Consider the following 18874-nt stretch of genomic DNA (forward strand, 5'->3'; position numbering starts at 1 on the left):
GAAACATTATGCAGTAGTACAGTTTTTAATACTCAGATCTTTAGTATATCTGAAGCATGACATTCTTTGAATAAAAAAAACTACAAAATTAAGCAATTTTTATGATGTTTCCTTATCCATATTAGTTTATTTTGACACATCTTGGTGTAGTTTTCTTAGTAACTCCAGTTTTTAAAAAATGGTATGGTATACAATGCAAATAAAACCGTAACTATAAATCCTCTTTGAAGGACCACAATGTAATTGAATAATACAACATCTTAACATTTCTCAAAGCGCAATTGAAAGGAATTTTCAAAATTCACCTTCTGCAGTAAGTAGTAGTATTAAAATATTCTGAGAATATGGAGAAATCTGAGTGAATGATACGATTGAAATCTATTGCGGAATGTCGGTAATCTTCCATCCCTGCATTCTTTCATGGAAGCTTTTATAACTTGAGCATTATACCAGTTCTAGGAGGATTTTGGAATGTTCAAAAGTTGTTGCCTGTCTCAGCTTTTTTGGAACAAGTTGCAAACGCCAAGATTGAAATCTATTTACTTCTAAAAACACAAAGTTGGTAAGATAAAGTAAAAGGCTTCATTTCTTTAGAGCAGTGGTCTTCAAACTTTGTGCACTCCGCTCAAACATTTTTTATGTATTGGATTAAAACTTTTTAATGTATTGGAATAATATGATAAACACTGTAAAAATTGAGGAAAAAAATCCCAACTGGCTATTAGTCTAAGATGACATGTTTGCCTAAATCTCAGTCATGTGCCCCCTCCCCCCCAGCCATATGATCTGTATGACCCTCAGGGAGGGGGATGTGCCCCAAAGTTTGAGAACCACTGCTGTAGAGTCACCACTAAGGCAGAAAATAATAAAGTTCTGTGAAACGTTTGTAGAATGAACCTTTCCCCAGAAAGATTTCACTCAAAATGGGACATACGGCAAGAAATGCAAAAATATATTGTATTTACTGCATGCATTCTAGCAATATAGACTCAAACGGCTTTCCATTCAGGAAGCTTTGCGAGCACCGTCACTGCATCGCCGCGGCCAATGCCCGCAAACAGCTTCGCAAGGTCGCCAACGGTCCACTCCGGGAATTCCGTTGTAATTCTCTCAAGCACAGTTTTAAAAGGACTCTTGGTGTCTCGCATGGAGTAAATGTAGTTGATCCAGGTAGCTGAGAATGAACACTGGGCAGCCACATGGCGAGTGGTCTTAGCAGCAGTGCACTCGGGGTCCAGCAACATGATCAGCTCCTCTAGCACATCCAGGTTGTCCAGCACTGTCCAAAGTGGGGCGCCGTTAATGCCGGGAGCTGAAAGTGAAGCGTGTGAAACGCAGTTTGATATCAGAAGACCTTGGAGGACAGCATTTTATACATAAATATGTGTTTGTGTGTTTACACTCCATTTTCTGGTGGCGCACTAAGCTAATGTGCATTATGAAACAATTCATTGTATTTTAAAATAAATATTAAAACCTGTTCTTAAACCATTACAGAATCACTATTAAAGTAGTCATTGCATTCATGCATACATTTCACATATAGTGAGATGCATAAATACTGGGGCAGTAAGCTATTATTTTTATTTCATACTCATGAAATCTGCATTTCAACTCAAAAGATGAGAATGAGGCTAAGTTACTCATTGGCGGATATTTTCTGGGTAATGTATTCATGCAGTTTATTCACCAAATGCACAATATACATAGAAATTTGAGTTCAGACACAGAGAGATATTAGTTTCCGCAGCAGCCTGAGGACAAACATTCTCTAGTGAACTCCTTTGATGATGGTGGTGGAGTGAGTCTCCCATCTGAGCTCTCTGCTGATTTTTGTTCCCAAGAACTTGACACAGTCCACAGCTTTAATTGCAATTTGCGAAAGTCAGTAATCATTTCCACAATTTTGTCAATGTTAAGCTCCAGGTTCCTATCTGTACACTATAAGAACATAAGTGTACAAACTAGACAAGACCATTCGGCCCATCAACCTCGTTAGGGGAGAATTCAACTAAAAGCTAAAAGTTGTTCAAATCTTATCTAGCTCTGATTTAAAGGAACCCAGGGTTTTAGCTTGCACTACCCTAACAGGAAGACTATTCCATAATCTAACTACACCCTGTGTAACGAAGTGCTTTCTCAAATCCAGTTTACAATGTTCTTCCACTGAATTCCACTATGACCATTAGTTCTTGTAGTAATTACAGTATCTTGTAGTTATATAAATATTAGGTTAAATGGCATCTAGACCTCAGTTAAGGGCGTAACTTTGGATTCAACATTGGAGAGGTTAAGGTCCCACTCATCATGGCATTATAATAAGGGAGGGTTGTATTAGACGGTTCTGATTATTGGGGGTGTTACAAACCCCCCACCCTCCCATAATTTACACCCATGTATATCTCCCCATAGCACCCTCTGCGTGAGGATGAACAGATTCAGATTCTGCTAACCTCTCCTCATAAGACATTCCTCTAAAACAGCAATGGCCTTCTTAAGGTATGGTGACCAAACCTGCACACAGTATTCCAGATGGGGTCTTACCAAGGAATAGCATAATCTTAGCATCACCTCCCATGACTTAAACTCCACACACCTAAAGATGTAACCCAATATCCTACTGGACTTTTTAATTGCTTCCTCACAGTAGCAAGAGTGGGACATGGAAGCATCAAAATACACGCCAAAGTCTTTCTCATAATCACCTTCCTTTATTTCAGTGGAATCCATAAAATATCTGTACATTATATTTCTGCTTCCTGCATGGATTACCTTACAGTTCTCTACGGTAAATTCCATCTGCCAGGTATCAGCCCAGTGCCACCCTATAAGCCATCATTGTTCTCGATGAGGCCAAGGACCATGCTGCCAGCTGAGTCACCAGGTGCCAACAGACCTACTCATCATTGTTCTCAAAGAGGCCAAGGACCGTGGTGTCATCAGAAAACTTAACGAGCGTGATAGATCGATGATCTGACGTGCGGTCATTGGTATAAAGGGAGAACAGGTATGGAGACAGGAAGTTTTATAAAGCACTGGTCTTGGTGGTGAGGGGGGCAGAGAGGTAACTACAAGTCGTGAACGTTAGCATTAGGCTACAAAAGGTCACATTAGCATCAATGATAGCATTAGCAGTACCGTTACTATGACTGTCCACATTAACATTACATACCCTTAGACCACCAAAGCTGATTTTTGACCACAAGGACTAATAATTGCCAATTATGAACATTTCCCATTAATCATTTTGAAATCAGGTTGAAGACACGCCTCAGTCAACTAAATGATGAATGGCCATCCCTGGCCATCCCTTACATCCCTCCAAGCTATAGGTGACAATGACAGCATAATGAATTTGAATCTGAAAGTGTGCAGAAACATCTCATCTTTTCATATAAAAAGCCTCCAAAGTCAAGTTCAATATGCTGCAAAATTGCAAGCCAATGCAAAGCATCCAAGGAGCTCATACGCTCATGAAAAAGTTAAAAGTTCTAAACTGGCCAAGTCGGTTTCCTGATTTAAATCCAAAAAACACAACTGAAAGAAATGCAGAAGAGCATCTCAAAGGAAAATTATGATGGTTTGCAGACTTGAGGCAGTTATAACATGCATGGGATACACAACAAAATTCTAACTTTACTACACATTTTAATTAGCTTTACACTTGTTTGTCCTGACATTTATGTTAAGCTGAAGTTGGAGGGAAATTTCATAAATACACAAATACAATATATATATATATATATATATATATATATATATATATATATATATATATATATATATATATATATATATATACACACGTGGACAAAATTGTTGGTACCCTTCAGTCAATGAAAGAAAAACTCACAATGGTCACAGAAATAACTTTAACCTGACAAAAGTAATAATAAATAAAAATTCTATGAAATTTAACTAATAAAAGTCAGACATTGATTTTCAACCATGCTTCAACAGAATTAATAAAAAAAAACTCATGAAACAGGCCTGGACAAAAATGATGGTACCCCTAGAAAAGACTGAAAATAATGTGACCAAAGGGACATGTTAATCCAAGGTGTGTCCACTAATTAGCATCACAGGTGTCTACAATCTTGTAATCAGTCAGTGGACCTATATATAGGGCTCCAGGTAGTCACTGTGTTGTTTGGTGACATGGTGTGTACCACACTCAACATGGACCAGAGGAAGCGAAGGAAAGAGTTGTCTCAGGAGATTAGAAAGAAAATTCTAGACAAGCATGTCAAAGGTAAAGGCTATAAGACCATCTCGAAGCAGCTTGATGTTCCTGTGACTACAGTTGCACATATTATTCAGAAATTTAAGATCCAAGGGACTGTAGCCAACCTCCCTGGACGTGGCCGCAGGAGGAAAATTGATGACAAATCAAAGAGACGGATAATACGAATGGTAACAAAAGAGCCCAGAAAAACTTCTAAAGAGATCCAAGGTGAACTTCAAGCTCAAGGAACATCAGTGTCAGATCGCACCATCCGTCGTTGTTTGAGCCAAAGTGGACTTCATGGGAGACGACCAAGGAGGACACCATTGTTGAAAACAAGTCATAAAAAAGCCAGACTGGAATTTGCCAAACTACATGTGGACAAGCCACAAAGATTCTGGGAGAATGTCCTATGGACAGATGAGACAAAAATTGAACTTTTTGCCAAGGCACATCAGCTCTATGTTCACAGACGGAAAAATGAAGCATATCAAGAAAAGAACACTGTCCCTTCTGTGAAACATGGAGGAGGCTCTGTTATGTTCTGGGGCTGCTTTGCTGCATCTGGCACAGGGTGTCTTGAATTTGTGCAGGGTACAATGAAATCTCAAGACTATCAAGGGATTCTAGAGAGAAATGTGCTGGCCAGTGTCAGAAAGCTTGGTCTCAGTCGCAGGTCATGGGTCTTGCAACAGGACAATGACCCAAAACACACAGCTAAAAACACCCAAGAATGGCTACGAGGAAAACATTGGACTATTCTAAAGTGGCCTTCTATGAGCCCTGACCTCAATCCTATTAAGCATCTTTGGAAAGAGCTGAAACATGCCGTCTGGAAAAGGCACCCTTCAAACCTGAGACAACTGGAGCAGTTTGCTCATGAGGAGTGGGCCAAAATACCTGCTGAGAAGTGTAGAAGTCTCATTGACAGTTACAGGAATCGTTTGATTGCAGTGATTGCCTTAAAAGGTTGTGCAACAAAATATTAAGTTAGGGGTACCATCATTTTTGTCCAGGCCTGTTTCATGAGTTTTTTTTTTATTAATTCTGTTGAAGCATGGTTAAAAATCAATGTCTGACTTTTATTAGTTAAATTTCATAGAATTTTTATTTATTATTACTTTTGTCAGATTAAAGTTATTTCTGTGACCATTGTGAGTTTTTCTTTCATTGACTGAAGGGTACCAACAATTTTGTCCACGTGTGTGTGTGTGTGTGTGTGTGTGTGTATATATATATATATATATATATATATGACTATGCCTTCATTTATGCTTCCCACTGTAAATTCCCTCTGACTAACAAGTACCTACCACACACTCTGCTTGCCATGATTAAACTTAGCCCTGAGTTGTTAGGTCACATGGGTTTACGTAGCTGGTATTTTAGTATTTTTGTTTAACTTCAAGCAATATGATCTGTCAGACCAACTGAAGGAAATCTGAATGTAATTTGTCAGAACTACGAGGGGTTAGTTGAAAGTGATCACATGGTCAGTACAGTCACCTAACCTAAGGCAATGATGTGGGATGGATATAAAAGGCAAGACTACAGAGCCAGGGGGGGTGCTCATTGTTTGAAAGCTCTTTTCCTGGGTGGAACTTTCAGTAAAATGCCTCAAGCATTTATTGAATTAATATAATTTTTAGAATGAGTTCAATTGCGATCACTGTAAAACGTTATTTCATGAGCCTTTTACTACATAGATGGTATTTGTCATTATTACCTTTTTTTCCTTCATTGCCATTCTGTACCATTTTTCTTTCGTATATAATAATACTTAAACTCTAATAAAATGTATAAGATCTTTAAAATATTTGGTACATTTTGGTTAAATAAAAATAGTCTATTAACATGGAAGACAATACAGAACTTAGACACAGTCATTCTAAGAAAAGGCCTGAGTAATGCACGTTAGCAGCGTGGGCTCACCCAGAATATCAGACAGTTGCTTCTTCTTGTGCGGTGGAAGATATCTGATGTCATTTGCACTTATCATCGTTTCCAAACTGCGCACTTCAATGTACTGTTTTTTTCCAAGCACTGTTAAGAAAAAATGCAGCTTCCTCAGAAACTTTAGCGCAAATATCTTGTTCAAGCTTAACTCTGACAACGATCAAGCTGTTTTATATGAGGAAAAAAAAATCCATGTATGTCATTGCTATGACTGATTATTTCTCAGTTGATAAGAAACAGAACAAATCTGATAATACTGCAATACATATGCTTATTATAATAAGCGGGAAAACTATTCCGACCTATCGTATGTTAATACCCACTGTTATATCCAGGGATATATTTTTTGTTTTGGTCATAACACAAATAATCAATGTACATAATGAAATATTTGCAAACGTGATAGAAGGCCTCTGAAGTATTTCAATTATTGTTCGCTAAAATATTTCATTTCCATTACGGCATTTAACCAGAAACAACAGATTAGGAATCATCACACGCTGTACGGCCAGAAGTACGTGGCAATCAGCCTGTGCAACATTCAGAAATGAGTATTAACATGCGTTTGAGCCTCCATTCTTCCAGGAAGACTTCCCATGACATGCCGTAAGATTAGTGATCGGGTGTTCTGGACGTTTATGGAGCCTATCACTTTGAACCTTAACATGCTCTCAGATTTTTCCATTTCACAATCAAAACAACTGTGTGGGAAATGTGTGTGGGTTTGCATAGATCACATTTGGGGACCAAAATGTCCCCAAAGTGTGGCTGCAAACTTGAAACTTCCTTACTTTTGGTGACCCTCCCTCAGGTCCCCATTTGGATAACCTCAATTTTATAAAAATCTGTGAATGCAATCAAAACAGTAAAAGTGCCAAAAGTCTTGTATTTTGGTTAGTTCCTTATGGTTAAGGTTAGGGCTGGGTAGGGGTTAAGGGTGTCGTGATTGAAATTAGAGTTTTTCCCATAGAAATGAATGGACAGTCCCTATTTACATAGGAAGACCAACTTGTGTGTATGTGTGCGCATGTGTATGTGTGTGTTTGTGTCTATGTACTTCTGGCCATATAGTGCAGTAGTTCTCTACTGGCATAGCTTTAGAACCCACCTTGGTCTTTGGTCATTTAGTCATGACCAAAACATACACATGTAATCCTGCCAATGCGGCCAGTAAAATTTGCCGACTGGGGAGAGGAGTAGGTGGGTGGTTAAAAAAACAAAGAAAGTCCACTGCACGACCTAGGGAAAATAATCGTGCGACCCACCAGTTCCAAAACAGTGATGCAGTCAGTACCGGAGCAAGCGGATGAGGCGCTCTAGGCAAGCGTCACTGCCGGTGCCCCCTGAGAAGCCTATATCACCTATAGTACATAGTACTTCCATGGATGCCATTGTTGTCTTTCATATCTATTGTGTCAGTGTCCTCCTACTGTCTTTAAATTGTCCATAGTCTATGACCATGAATGTGTATCTGTGAGAGTGTGGTCTCTGATGACTAACTACATAGCATTCCCCTGACATATGCCCTCCCCCCGCCCCAGACCTTGCTCTGGAGATGCAGTGGATACAGGGATAGATGAATATCTGAAATGATACTTTGAGGTATTAGCAGCAGGTTACTTACCACCAGTGTTACTGACATGTAATCCTCCTCTTTTCCTCTTCATTGAACAGAATAAGTATATGCTGATTAGACATAATAGTAAAGTGACAGAAAGGACAATCCCTGTGAACATACAGAGGTAACAGGTATGGGGCAGGATACTCTTTTGTAAAGTACATGCAGAAAGTATTTTACACAATAGTGGATAGTTCAGGTCCAGAAAGTAAAAATGCAGACCAGGATTCTGTTTCAGCCAACCAGTTGAGTATAAAGAGTCACAGTCAGAGAGTACTCAACTTGGTTGGTTGAAACAAAATCTTTATCCGGATTTTTACTTTCTGAAACTGAACTCTACACCTCTGTCAGTACAGTAACTGCTATAGCTGCTGCAATTCATTAAATATTATATTAGAATTTACATAATTCATAACAGTACTTACACACCATCGGGCTCGGGTTTAGCATGTCAGTGATATTACTTGGTGACTCAGACCGCTGCAAAGCAAAAAACATTAATAATAACACTTTTATTGATCCCTGTGAGGTAATTCTCTTTTTGTCCTCACCATCTTGCTCCACGTGACACACACATATGTAGGTGAAGGCATGCACCCATGGAGCTGGGGGCTAAGGACCCTACTCAAGGACCCACAGATAGGTGACTATGCTTTGTTGCTTAAGCTGTGGTTGAACTGGGTGGCTTAAGGCTGATTTATATTTGTGCTGAGCCTACACTTATGCATGTGGCCAATGCCGTTGCGAGCATTTGTACTTGTGCACTAGTGTGTCTGTGTTGCTTAGCAATTACACCACCAAATCTGTAGGTGATACATAGTTTTAGACATTGCATTTGTCTTCCCACCCTGCTTGATTGTAGAATCGCACAATTGAAAGTGTCCATTTATTCGCTCCTTGTTATATTTGCGCTGCTCGAAACTTCCCTCAGACAAATTTGGACAAATGTCATGCTGCTACAGAGTCTCTTTTTATGAATTTTCCATTCTGTCATGACCTGCGCGTACGATCCTCCTGGGTGCCACGCCCCCTCAGTAACCTCATGTGAAACCCCGATTGTGTCTATCTGTTTCCTGTTATTTCAGCTTGTCCTGTGTATTTCAGTTCAAGTTCAAGTTTGTTTCCCCTGGTCTGTCATAGACGTTTTGTTGTTCTGCCAGAAATAAAACCCTTTGTTTTTGGATCTCCGTGTGCCTGACCCTGCTTCCCCACACCCTGCACACGGTCATCACAAGTGCCTATACTACTTTTTTCAGTTTTTTTTTTTTTAGTTTTGTAACGTATGAATAAACATCATGGGGGTAAGTGAAATTGGTGCTGTCATCCTGCGTGTTTTATTGACCTGTGGCTATGATGCCTATGGTGGGTTATTTAACACTAAATACAAATATCGCTTCAGTTTCAATCAGCAGCACAAGTACACCTGGGATGTACACTTTGCTTGCAAAAAAAAAAAAAAAACAATGCTACAAGACGTACCAATCACAGTTCTTGAGGTCTGCATCGGCACAATGTGTAGGTCCATGTCAGGCTATGGTGAAGGCTATGGTGTAAGGTCCATGGTTATGCCATACTTAGGGCATCCTTTCCATATAGAAGTATAAATCAGTATTTAACCTGCTGAGCCACACACTGCCCCCAAAAGAATAACTAATTAACTTTGCTTAATAGTAAAAATTTAAGTGTACATTTAGTACAACAGATACAATGTTTCATATAAAATATACAGGCAATCTTAAATTCCATCACAGAATGGTTGCCATTGCATTTTCTATGTGGGTGCTACACAGTGGTGGTGGCTGAACTGGCTCCACTTTTTGTAAAGCACTTTGGGTGTCTAACATTCATACATTTATTCATTCATTTATTGTCCTATTCCGGGTCACGGGGGGTCCAGAACCTATCCTGGAAGCTACAAGCACAAGGTTTGGAGTACCCCAGGGTGGGGTGCCAAACCATTGTAGCGTGCACTTATACCATTTACACTTACAATTACGCCTATCGGCAATTTGGCAACTCCAATACAACTTAGACTAGCCCACACAGCACCATGATCTCAACCCCTTGGGACACCTACAGGATGAACTAAAATGGAGATTGCTAGCAGGCCTTCACATCCAACATCAGTGCTTGACCTTACAAATGCTATTCTGAATGAATAGGCAAAAATTCCGCTCCAAAATCTTGAAAGCCTTCCCAGAAAAGTGGCAGCTTTAATAGCTGCAAAGAGGAAACCAACTCCATATTAATGCCACTGGATTTAGAATCGGATGCCGTAAACGTTTCTGTAAGTGTAACAGCCAGATGTCCCAATACTCATCTTTTTATAAGGGTACTATTGAGAGCATCCTGACCAGCAGCGTCTCAGTCTGGTATGGCAGCTGTAATGCCTCTGACCAGAAGTCCCTTCATAGAGTGGTGAGGACAGCAGATTCATCTATGCCTCAGCAAGGCAGTCAGGATTGTCAGGGATCCATCACATCCAGCCTACAGACTGTTCAACATGTTACTATCCGGTAAACGCTACTGCAGTATGGGATGTAAGACCGCAGTATGGGATGTAACACAGCAGTATGGGAGGTAACACAGCAGTATGGGATGTAAGACCGCATTATGGGATGTAACACAGCAGTATGGGATGTAAGACCGCAGTATGGGATGTAACACAGCAGTATGGGATGTAAGACCGCAGTATGGGATGTAACACAGCAGTATGGGAGGTAACACAGCAGTATGGGATGTAAGACCGCATTATGGGATGTAACACAGCAGTATGGGATGTAAGACCGCAGTATGGGATGTAACACAGCAGTATGGGATGTAAGACCGCAGTATGGGATGTAAGACCGCATTATGGGATGTAAGACTGCACGACTGAGCAAGAGCTTCTTCCCACAGGTCATTATACTTCTAAACTCACTTTAATAAATGCACTACATATTCATATTGTGAACAGTGCACTACATATTCACATTGTGAACATTTCCATAACACACAATAAAACATGTTTTCATATTTACTATACTCTGCTGCTATTACCTATTTTGATTGTGGAAAAATGTTCTGCTTATCACTTGTTCACTTTACCTCACTAGTGCTACTAAGTCTCTTTCTACATTATATCTAAGTAATCTGCACTTATACTCTGTGCTATAATACGGCAACTGTGAGACACTGTGCAATATTTGCAAATTTTAACTTTGAGCACTATTTACTCTGCGCAAGATTTACCTCTGTCCTGAATAGTAGTCTTTGTGTAGTTCTGTATTGTGTGTAGCCTGTATTTTGTTTTGTTTGCACATTGAACCCCCCCCCCCCACCCACACACACACACACACACACCACCCCCCACAAGTCCACACTGTTATCTTGGGATTCCATGCTAACCCTGGGGGGTGTTCCACGAAATTAGTTTTACAAAGTCAGGGTTGGAAGGGTTAGAAATTTCAGCATAATAGAATCAGAAAACAAATACAATTTGAGATAAACAATATCATGGTATTGACTATCAGCAATCTATGTCAAGCTAGGTTTTCTTACTCAAGTCAGGTCAGGCTGGCGAGCATGCACTAGTGCAGCACGTTGCTGCACCCACCACATGACTAAACACCCCGGGATCCCAGCTGGCAGCCCCCCAGGCAGACATGCAGTCCCGTCCTACCCTCCAGAAATGGCCATCCATCTGCCACAGTCAGGCGTTACCCACCTTGGTCTGGTCCAGCTGCTCGGTTCCACTGCACTGAGGATCCTGCAAGCCAGATCACCCTTGGAATCACACCACATGCCATAACTGACGCTCTCTCACAATGCAGGTAATGTGCCTCACTGAGGACTTCGATACAAAGTTTTCTTACTGAAACCAAGGTTACTCTGTTTAAATCTGTGATCTAACATTGTTTTCAATAAATAAACCTGGAGGGTATTCCATAAAGCGAGCTTATGAAATGGAGACTTATTTGAAATAGCCTCTGTTAATTTAGTATAACAGTTCGCTTCAGCCTGGACCAGTTCCATGAATAAAATTTAGGCGTGCCTTGTGTCTAGCACTGAATGAGCCCCGGAACCACCTATAATGGGGAGAGAGTGAGGAGGTTGGATGCCAGACAGTAAGGTACACACAGTGGGTAATTTATGCAGTGGCTAAAGACACCCGAGCATTGGGCAGGGTTCACACAAGAGACAGACAAACACGCACACACATGACAATCAGGAACACAAGTAATAACAATATAACAATGGCTGGCAAGCATGTTGGCATATGCAAATGGCTTCCGTATTCACTGGCACTACACTGCCCCCCAGTCCCCACCTCAGCTCTGGGTTCAGCAGGACCGATGGCAGCCACTGATGCATCTCAGATGTGGGAGGGAGGAGCATTCAGCTCCCAAACTTGCAAGCACTGGCTAGGCAAAGGAAACCAGAAGGCTTGCAAATGCTGAACCACTGGCAGGCACTGGTATGACAGATCCCCCATGGGTGCCGACCCTTCCTCTTCCTCACCTTAGAGGGATCTGCTGGCCCTTCATCCATCCCCAGAAACACCACACCCAGTGACTCCCACAGCCAGTTGCCCCCTCTCCAGGGACAACCAATGCATGGAGCAGCTGGGGAACGCTGGTGGTGCTGCATCCCCCTGGCCTCGGCCCTTCTTTTCAGCCGCTTTGTGGGGTGGAATGAGGCGGATGATGTTGAGGAGCGCCCACTCCAGCTGCACCAGTGGGGCTGCTTTTGGCATCCCACTTCTGACAATAATGTAGCGCCGTGCGGACCAAGGTACTGCCACGACGAGGACAACTTGCCCAAGCTGGGCCCTCCAAAACCTTGCGTCTTCGATGAGGACTGCTTTGCCACTTCCCCACAACATGAAGCTACACTGTTCACCTCCACTCCTCAGCATGAAGCCACTCCACTGTGCCCATAGCTGCCACCTCTCTAGACCTGGTGACTTCAGGTGCCTCTAGTCCGGCCCAGAAAGGGCCATGCTCATCCCAAGTCTCCAGAGTCCTGCCCAAAAGGGTCCGCTCCGCTTTTCTTTGGCTCTGCTGCACCTTCACAGGCTGTCATTGCCACTCCTGTGCACCCAGAGGCCAATCGCTCCCAGCCTAGAGAGGGCTGCTCCACCTGAGCTACAGGCTCCCAGCACAGAGAGGGACACTCAACCGGAGTCCCTGGCTGCCAGGTCCTGCAGCAGCCATGGCGCTTAAGCCTACTCTGAGGGTCAGCACCATGCCTACGTCTGTCCCAGGTAAGACAATGCCTTCTGGGCAGCGCTGGCTGCTGTCTCTTGCCTGCCGTCCAACAGGGTTGGATCAGGTGTCCCAGCTTCACCCCACTTGACCCTGCTTACCTCCAGGTGTCCTGGCAGCCACCAGGCCAATGCCCGATTACCCTTTTGCTGCCAGGCCAACTTCCAACTCCCCAATCACTGCCAAAATAGGTTTGGTCGACCCGGAAAATGCCCTGCTGGAGGACCTTGCCCTGTGGCTCGGCCAGAAGGCCCTGCCTCAGAGACCGAGATCTGCAAGATCTTCAGGTAGTACTAGAAATTCAGAAAGGACAGCAGACCAAAGACTGTATATAAAAACCCTTCAAATATACTAATGAATATATTAATAGCCAAATATGCCTAACCAATAGATATGGTGTAAATGCTAGTATTATTAGTAATTTTGAAAGTTTTGAAATTGTGTTGATATTTTGCAAAAAGGGAAATTAATAGTATCTTAGCTATTCAAAAAAAAGCAAACTGAAACATTTCAATCAACTGAAATCAGGGCAATTATGAATAAGGGAAATATTTAGAATAACTTTCATATAAAAAGGGAATTACTCTACACTCTGGAATTTCAGATTATGAGGCTTGGAGTCCATGCAAAAATTCTACACCAACACTGACCAGGAAGTAAAAACACTTGTTTGACAACAACAACCACAATGGATCATTTAACCATCCATTTTTTCTTCTTTTTCTTTCTTGTTGTTGTTATTAATAATAATAATAATAATAATAATGACACTGAATTGTTTGGTACTGCAGTGCATATAGCATAAACTAGATTAATTCTGGTAAGGACTAAATAAAATTCTGCTCCACCTACCTTAAAAGGCCTGCTCTTATTTGCAAGGCAGAAATAACGTTAAAATGTTAAGACTTACCTGGGTTGTCACTTGGTGGGTCTCTCCACTGGTAGTAGTCCCTCTGTAAGACACAAAGAAACAAAATATATCTCAAAAATATCATCACAGCTTTGTGCTCTAAACTGAGGCTATTTAAGCAATAGCGTTACTTATTATTATTAAATAATAAGTTTATATATTGTTTATACTGTCGATTCTGCCTCTACGGTACTTTTTTATATTACACTTATTATTCAGTTTTGTTATATTGCCATTCATTTCTGTAATAAACAGTATTTCATCGAATCCAGCTGGCTATTTGGGGAATATGGTTTAAAAATCATCATATGATGATTTGAACCACAAATTACATAATTTCAACATACCTAAAATGTCTGTAATGCCAATTGCTCCACACTAGAAAAATAACTGTATTTCATTTTATAATATTTTTGTTCAAAAAGTTCAAATGACCCATATTTTAATACTTGTTTAATGGTTTATTTGTGATGTACAAATTAATCGTTTTTAGCAAAAAATACTATTCGTAAGCAATACTATTTGTAAGCAATACTATTTGTAAGCAAGTACAAGCTGAAATACAACACTTTCAAAAAGGCTACCTGCACAAATGACAATTAGACAAGAGATGGCATTACGTTATATGTTTTTAAGAACATATTTTTTTAAATCGATTAATGGCATATACCACATGTACAAATCATTCCAGGTACTCAACATGTAGATCGTCACACTATTTAATTCGAACTACATAACTGATCTAAAAGCTAAACCCCATATTTGGCAAATGGTTGGATAACACTTTCTAAGAATGCCATGTCTATTAGAATCTATGAAGAATCTAACGCATTCATAATACATTATATAATAATGCCTTCAAAAAGCATTCTAAGCATGGTTACAAATACAGCCATGGAAAACATGAAGAGACCACTATATTTTTAAACAAATCCGCAATTTTTAAATCCTGGTTTAATCTTGGATCTGCTGGCAGAAGGCTACGCTGTGCAGCAGGTGGCTTCCAGGTGTAAAATTTCTAAGACAGCAGTACACAAGAACAAGGTGAAGCAGGAGACACTGGGAATGACCAGAAACCAGCCAGGTAAAGGGAGGAAGCGACATTCTAATGCCAGAGATGGTCGTTAACTTATCTGACAGTTTGTCATGAATTGTAAAATGACATCAGGTGACCTTCAAAAGGAACATTAGGGAAAAAAGGAAAAGGAAACAAAAGAGAAAAACAAACAGGAAAAAAAACATTAAGTGCAGGTGTGAATAGCACTGCTAGTAGAGTTTGAACCAGGCGGCTAGAAGCAGGACTGAAGTCCCATAATACAAGGATGAAGCCCTTTATTAATGAGAAACAGGAAAGAACCAGTCCTATATAAATATAGTGTGCGGAGTTTGCATGTTCTCCCCATGTCGTCGTGGGGTTTCCTCCAGGTACTCCGGTTTCCCCCCACAGTCCAAAAACATGCTGAGGCTAATTGGACTTGCTACATTGCCCATAGGTGTGCATGTGTGAGTGAATGGTGTGTGAGTGTGCCCTGCAATGGGCTGGCCCCCCATCCTGGGTTGTTCCCTGCCTCGTGCCCATTGCTTCTGGGATAGGCCCCGGACCCCCCGTGACCCAGTAGGATAAGCGGTTTGGAAAATGGATGGATGGATATACGCTAGTATACACTAGTGTGTGTGTGTGTGTGCGGAAAACTCTAATCTTAACATGACAACCTCAACCCCTACCCAGCCCTAACCTTATCCATAAGTAACCAATCAAAATACAAGACTTTTGGCAGTTTTAGTTTTTTGATTGCATTCACAGATCTTTGTGGGGAACTGAAAAAGTGTCCTCTTAACGTCAAAATAACAGGATTTTATCACATTGCAGGGAACATTTGATTGAAGTGACTCCCTATTGCCAAAGTAAAAGCAATAAATAAATGCAACTTTCATTCACTCATTAACGAAGCCTCTTACCCCATTTCATAGCACTGTGTATCCATGGTGGCATTGCACGGCATCCAGGTCTTCTGATTAGATGGGCAAATTGTGCAGGGCTGGCATTTACTGGTACTGCCATCATAATATGTGCCATCAGTACAGGCAACATATATTGGAACATGCTGACCTCCCGCATCATCCATCCCACAGTTTGGAGAAAATGCATGCCCTGCAGCAGATCATGGACACATTTAATGACATTCCAGCTGAAAAACAGGTCCTTCAGAATTTGCTAATATAAAATCTTCACGACATGTACAATTCGAAATGCAACATAAATATATAATAACGATTAATATTCGTTCAGTATATTAGAGTAACTGCAGCATCAAAGCTTTATGAAAGATTGTGCTAAACATGTCTGCATGTTCTCACTGAGCATCATTACATTTTCAATAAAAAAATCAAATGGAAATTGCAGTTAATACCAGAATTTTGTAGTTAATATAATCATATGCTTGTCTATAATAATGAAAAATATATATTTTTGAAGAAATATATGATGCATCAATTAAATTGTAATGTTAACACATGTCCCCAAGTTTATTTTCACCCCCATACATTTTACACCATATAAAAATAATGGGTTACATCAACATTGAGTAATTGACATCACTTCAAGTCTTTTGAAGAATATACTATAAAGAAAGGCAATTGCCAGTATCTTTTCTTAACTAATTTTAATTAAATTTCAGCATTGCTTACTATGTACTTTTATAATGTTTCTGCAAGTGTTCCAAACTGCATTTTGCAATGTCTATAGTCTGATGTCAGATTACAAACTTAACAAAATTTAAATTCTCAGATTCAGATAGTCAGGCTTAACATTTCAACACTGCTGTGTGAATACATAATCGTAAATAATTGCTTAGGAAAAAATTAACAAAATATTACAATTTTATGATGTCCTCAATGCCATGTGGTGGTATTGTCTAAGCTAATTAAGGGGATATGGCTATATTAGCCAAAAAGGTGAACCCTGTTAAATTCAGCCCCATCACATTTTTTATTGCAACGGGATTGAATCATTGTGACAAGGTTGAATGTTTGACACTTGATAGTAGTAGATGATTCTAATGTAGGCTTTGATGTGAACTGCCTGAAGCAATTGTTCATGTTATTTTCACCGGTGTCCCTCAGGGCTCGGTTCTTGGCCCTCTCTTATTCTCCCTCTACACTAAATCTCTTGGAGAGGTTATATCCTCACATGGCTTCTCCTACCACTGCTATGCCGATGACACTCAACTCATCCTCTCCTTCCCTCCCTCAGACACTCATGTCTCCACTAAGATCTCTGCATGCTTGGCAGACATCTCATCTTGGATGACCGCTCACCAGCTAAAACTCAACACTAGTAAAACTGAACTGCTTTACATCCCGGCTGACTCATCCCCCCTCCAGGACCTTGCAATCTTCCTTGACAACTCCCTGATCCGTCCTTCGGGTTCTGCTCGCAACCTTGGAGTTACCATGGATGATCGCTTGTCCTTTTCCTCACATATCGCCAGTCTTTCTCGCTCTTGTCGGTTTCTCCTCTTTAACATCAGGAGGATACGTCCATTTCTTTCCACTCAGGCTACCCAGATACTCGTCCAGTCCCTCGTCATCTCACGCCTGGACTACTGCAACTCGCTTCTAGCGGGTTTACCACTGAGCGCCATCCGTCCCCTCCAACTGATTCAGAATGCAGCTGCTCGACTTGTTTTCAACCTTCCCAAGTTCTCCCACACCACTCCTTTGCTGCGCTCTCTCCACTGGCTTCCTATAGCCGCCCACATCAAATTCAAAACACTGATGCTCGCATACAAAGCCAAAAATGGTCTGGCACCATCCTATCTAAAAGACCTCATCACACCCCGTACTGCGCCCCGATCTCTCCGATCCTCCAGCACTGTTAGACTGGTCCCACCACCCCTCAAGGCACAAGGACGACACACATCTTCTCTGTCCTGGCACCTAGTTGGTGGAATGAACTCCCCCTTGATGTCCGAACAGCGGAAACCTTGGCTATCTTCAAGCGACAACTCAAAACTTTCCTTTTTCAGAAATACCTGAAGTAGTACTCTGTATTCTTACTCTGCTCTTTTCCGTGTGTGTGTGTATGTTTACAAAAAAAATAAAAAAATTTTTTGCACTTTCTCAACAGTGTTCGGATAGATGGTATTCATAGCTTGGGTCCTTATTGAGCTAGTATCGGAAAAATTCATCGCAGCGTCTTGTAAGTAAGCATAAGTGTAAGCACTTATGTAAGTCGCTCTGGCTAAGGGCGTCTGCCAAATACTGTAAATGTAAATGTTATTTTATGTTCAATATTGTCAGACATCACAATGTCAATGTTTCTGTGTATGTGAGTGATATGTACTGTATATGTAAATTTGTATAGGTGTCTGTCCATGTGACATTTAGAATCGTCCAGATAAACAAGTTCAAGATTTTTTCCAGACATTGTGACTTTAACTAGATATAGATTTTCCTTAAGATTATTTCTTTAATGATCTCCTTCCAGGAAACATACTGACCGCCACATAATTTCATGGCTTTATAAATTAAAGAAAAAGTGTTAGATGAGTAAAAGATTCTGAATGAATGCGGATTAGTAGCTTCGCGTTTTAATTTACCCTAATTTAATCTTAAAATTTAATTTAATATTAGAATTAACTCGTCCTACCTGGCGGTAACGTAAAAACTTCGTCGCATCGTCGACAAGCATTCTCATCCTTTTGCCAGAAAGTTTCTAAATCATCCGTGCATCTGTTTGAGAAACTGGTACGTTCTGAGGTTGATCTCACAAAACTAACGACGAAGAAGATTAATAAAAACTCTTTTAAAGACATGTCTTCACTGGTTACTGAATTATTAGTATTTGCAAAACCCAACTAAACTTCAGTAGGTGGAGCCCGGAATAAAACCTATATTCCTCTATGTCAGCTGCGGTT

At 40.7% G+C, this 18874-nt stretch overlaps 1 protein-coding gene across 1 annotated transcript; it reads right to left on the reverse strand.

The window, feature by feature from the left end:
- Positions 1–6: 6 nt before the first annotated feature.
- On the reverse strand, positions 7–18841 carry igflr1 (IGF-like family receptor 1). Its single transcript, XM_049025149.1, has 8 exons — positions 18607–18841; positions 15915–16107; positions 13956–13998; positions 11506–11547; positions 8225–8279; positions 7806–7907; positions 6158–6268; positions 7–1312 (listed from the first exon to the last, which is right to left on the reverse strand). The coding sequence occupies exons 1-8, from the start codon at positions 18770–18772 to the stop codon at positions 990–992; spliced, it is 1035 nt and encodes a 344-aa protein (XP_048881106.1). The 5' UTR covers positions 18773–18841; the 3' UTR covers positions 7–989.
- Between the last annotated feature and the right edge of the window lie 33 nt (positions 18842–18874).

This window comes from Brienomyrus brachyistius, chromosome 9, assembly GCF_023856365.1.
Source record: "Brienomyrus brachyistius isolate T26 chromosome 9, BBRACH_0.4, whole genome shotgun sequence".
Taxonomy (NCBI): Eukaryota; Metazoa; Chordata; class Actinopteri; order Osteoglossiformes; family Mormyridae; genus Brienomyrus; species Brienomyrus brachyistius.

Coding starts and splice junctions, on each gene's coding strand:
- igflr1 (XM_049025149.1), bottom strand. CDS start 18,772: ATGTCTTTAAAAGAGTTTTTATTAATCTTCTTCGTCGTTAGTTTTGTG. Junction 11,548..13,955: donor CCCACCAAGTGACAACCCAG/GTAAGTCTTAAC, acceptor TCTGGCTTGCAG/GATCCTCAGTGCAGTGGAAC. Junction 8,280..11,505: donor AGCAGCTGGACCAGACCAAG/GTGGGTAACGCC, acceptor TTTGCTTTGCAG/CGGTCTGAGTCACCAAGTAA.